This window comes from Orycteropus afer, unplaced genomic scaffold (genome assembly GCF_000298275.1).
Source record: "Orycteropus afer afer isolate SDZICR_OR568_19922 unplaced genomic scaffold, OryAfe1.0 scaffold09450, whole genome shotgun sequence".
In the NCBI taxonomy this organism is placed as follows: domain Eukaryota; kingdom Metazoa; phylum Chordata; class Mammalia; order Tubulidentata; family Orycteropodidae; genus Orycteropus; species Orycteropus afer.
The window spans coordinates 1,809-4,178 of NW_006931037.1; the positions used below are offsets into that span (position 1 = coordinate 1,809).

Sequence of the window (2,370 nt, forward strand, 5' to 3'; positions counted from 1 at the left end):
CTCAGGTCCCAACACCACTTGGAAATATTCAGGCTGTTGGTCCAGTCAGAGTGGCTGACAGTCCGCAGCTCCGACCATCTCTGTACTCACTGTTTTCGTTCAGGTTTTTCCACTAGTTTGTGCCTAATCCACTTCTATATAGTTCCTTCCAAAGCTCAGGTCTCCAGGATTATCTTCTGTACCTCTGTCAACTGCTTTTTCTTTTCTTTGTTATAGAGGGTCTGTGTCACTTGTCTGCCTATTCCTCCATCTTCCTACTCATTGTTTTGAAGTAAATCCTAGACGTCATAGAATTTTAATTATAAATATTGTATTGTATATCTCAAAAATAGTCTCATAATTAACAAATTCATAATATATTATCAGATTTTAAATAATTAACTTCTTTTATCATCAGATATTCACTGTTCCAATTGAGTTATAATTCGTTCTTCTTTAGATTTATGTATTTGAATCTAAAAAATAAAAACTAAATAAAAACAAAAAAATAAAAAAAAATAAAAACATTAAACTTTGTCATTGCTGTATTGCTATATATGCTCTTCATCTCTTTAATATACACTTCTCTCTCTCTCTCTTTTTTTAGTTGGTTTGTTTAAGGAACTCTGTCAATTATTACATTTACTTGATCACAGTCTGGATTTTGGTAAGTGTTTTCCTACATTGTCTTTAATTTATATCACATCCAAGATTTCTGGCTCCTTCATAACCAAAAAGGTAAAAGGCAAGCTTTAACTGAAGGCCTTTGAATAAGGGTTGAAGAACGTCATATAAAGCTGTGATTGATTAACTGAGGACTATCACTGGTGGTTCAAATCCAGCAGTCACTGCTTGGAAGGAAGATTGGGCAATCTACTTCCATAGTGATACTGCCTCAGAGACCCAAGGCAGGGTTGCTATGAGTCAGATCCAACTGGATAGCAGTGAGGGTTTGTGTGTGTGTGTGTGTGTGTGCGTGTGTGTGTATGTGTGTATTACTGTCCTGAAGGAGCTTTGGTGGCATAGTGCCTAAGGTATTTGACCACTAACCAGAAGGCTGATGGTTCGAAGCCACCAGCCACTCCATGGAAGGAAGACTGGGCAATCTACTGCAAAGATTTACTGCCTGGGAAACCCAAAGGGGTTCCCACTATGAGTGGAATTGACTCAATGGCAGTGAGTTTGATTGGTAGCTGCATCTAGAGTTGAAGGGAAGAAAGCAGAGCTAGGCTTGAGCAACTATAGCTTTTTACAGACACTGAGAAGCACACAAGAAAGACAGGTCACAGAGAGGTCATTAGTTTCTCTTTTTTTCTAGCTCCTAGGGCATTCTCAAGAATTTCCTCAGACTGAAAACTTTACTGCACAATGGCTTTTGCTGCCTCCCTGGCTGACCTCCAAGAACAGGCCACCTGCCCTATCTGTCTGGATTACCTGAGAGATCCAGTGACCATTGGCTGTGGCCACAACTTCTGTCATCCCTGCATCCAACAGTGCTGGGAAGAGCTACAGGACTTCTTCCCATGTCCCATCTGCCTGCACCACTGCCTTGACCGGAACTTCAGGCGGAACACCCAACTGTGTCATATGACTGATATTGTGAAGCGACTTCCAATAATGAGGAGCAAGAGGAAACTCAAGGAAGAGAAACTTCTATGTGAGAAGCACCACCAGGTGCTAGCCCTGTTCTGTGAGAAGGACTTGGAGCTGCTCTGTCTACAATGCAGGATCTCCCCCAACCACTTGGGTCACCACCTAATGTCTATTGAGCAAGCTGCAACTAGTCACAGAAGGAAGCTCAAAAGCTACATTGAACCTCTGAGAAAGAAGTTTGAGGAAGCTCAAAGGAGATTTGAAATTCAAGTCTCAAAACTATTGGAATTGAAGTTCAAGGTTGAAAATCAAAAGAGTGAATTATACTCAGAATTTGAACATTTTTTAAATTTCTTGGAAAAGGAACAAGGAGCAATTCATAATAGGATACTAAATGAAGAGAAGGGTATTGTAGAGAAACTAACTGAAAACAGAAGGCAAATTTCAGACTACAGTTCAACACTGAATAATCTACTTAGTAAAATAACAGAGAAGTGTGTACAGGCAGACCTGGATTTACTGACAGGAATAGGAAGTATCCACAATATGTATGAAAACCTAAAAACCCCAAAAGTGTTTTCATATGAGTTAAAGAGGGAGAGTTTCAGTCTCCCTCCACAATATTTTGGCCTGGTAAATATGATCAGCCTGTTTAAGGAAAATCTGACACTAGATCCTAAAACAGCCCACCACAATCTGATTATCTCAGAAGACAGAAAAACCGTGATATATGGAGTGATGGCACCAAACTATCCTCATCCTCCCGAGGCATTTACTTTTTGCCCGGCTGTCCTGAGT

General features: G+C 40.2%; 1 protein-coding gene across 1 annotated transcript; it reads left to right on the forward strand.

Annotated features, from left to right (window-relative positions):
* Window positions 1-1,347: 1,347 nt before the first annotated feature.
* LOC103213576 (tripartite motif-containing protein 60-like) lies at window positions 1,348-2,361 on the forward strand (the record flags this gene model as incomplete). The annotated part of the gene is made up of 1 exon (XM_007959319.2): window positions 1,348-2,361. A coding segment is annotated over exon 1 (1,014 nt), but the record flags the coding sequence as incomplete, so codon positions are not given.
* Between the last annotated feature and the right edge of the window lie 9 nt (window positions 2,362-2,370).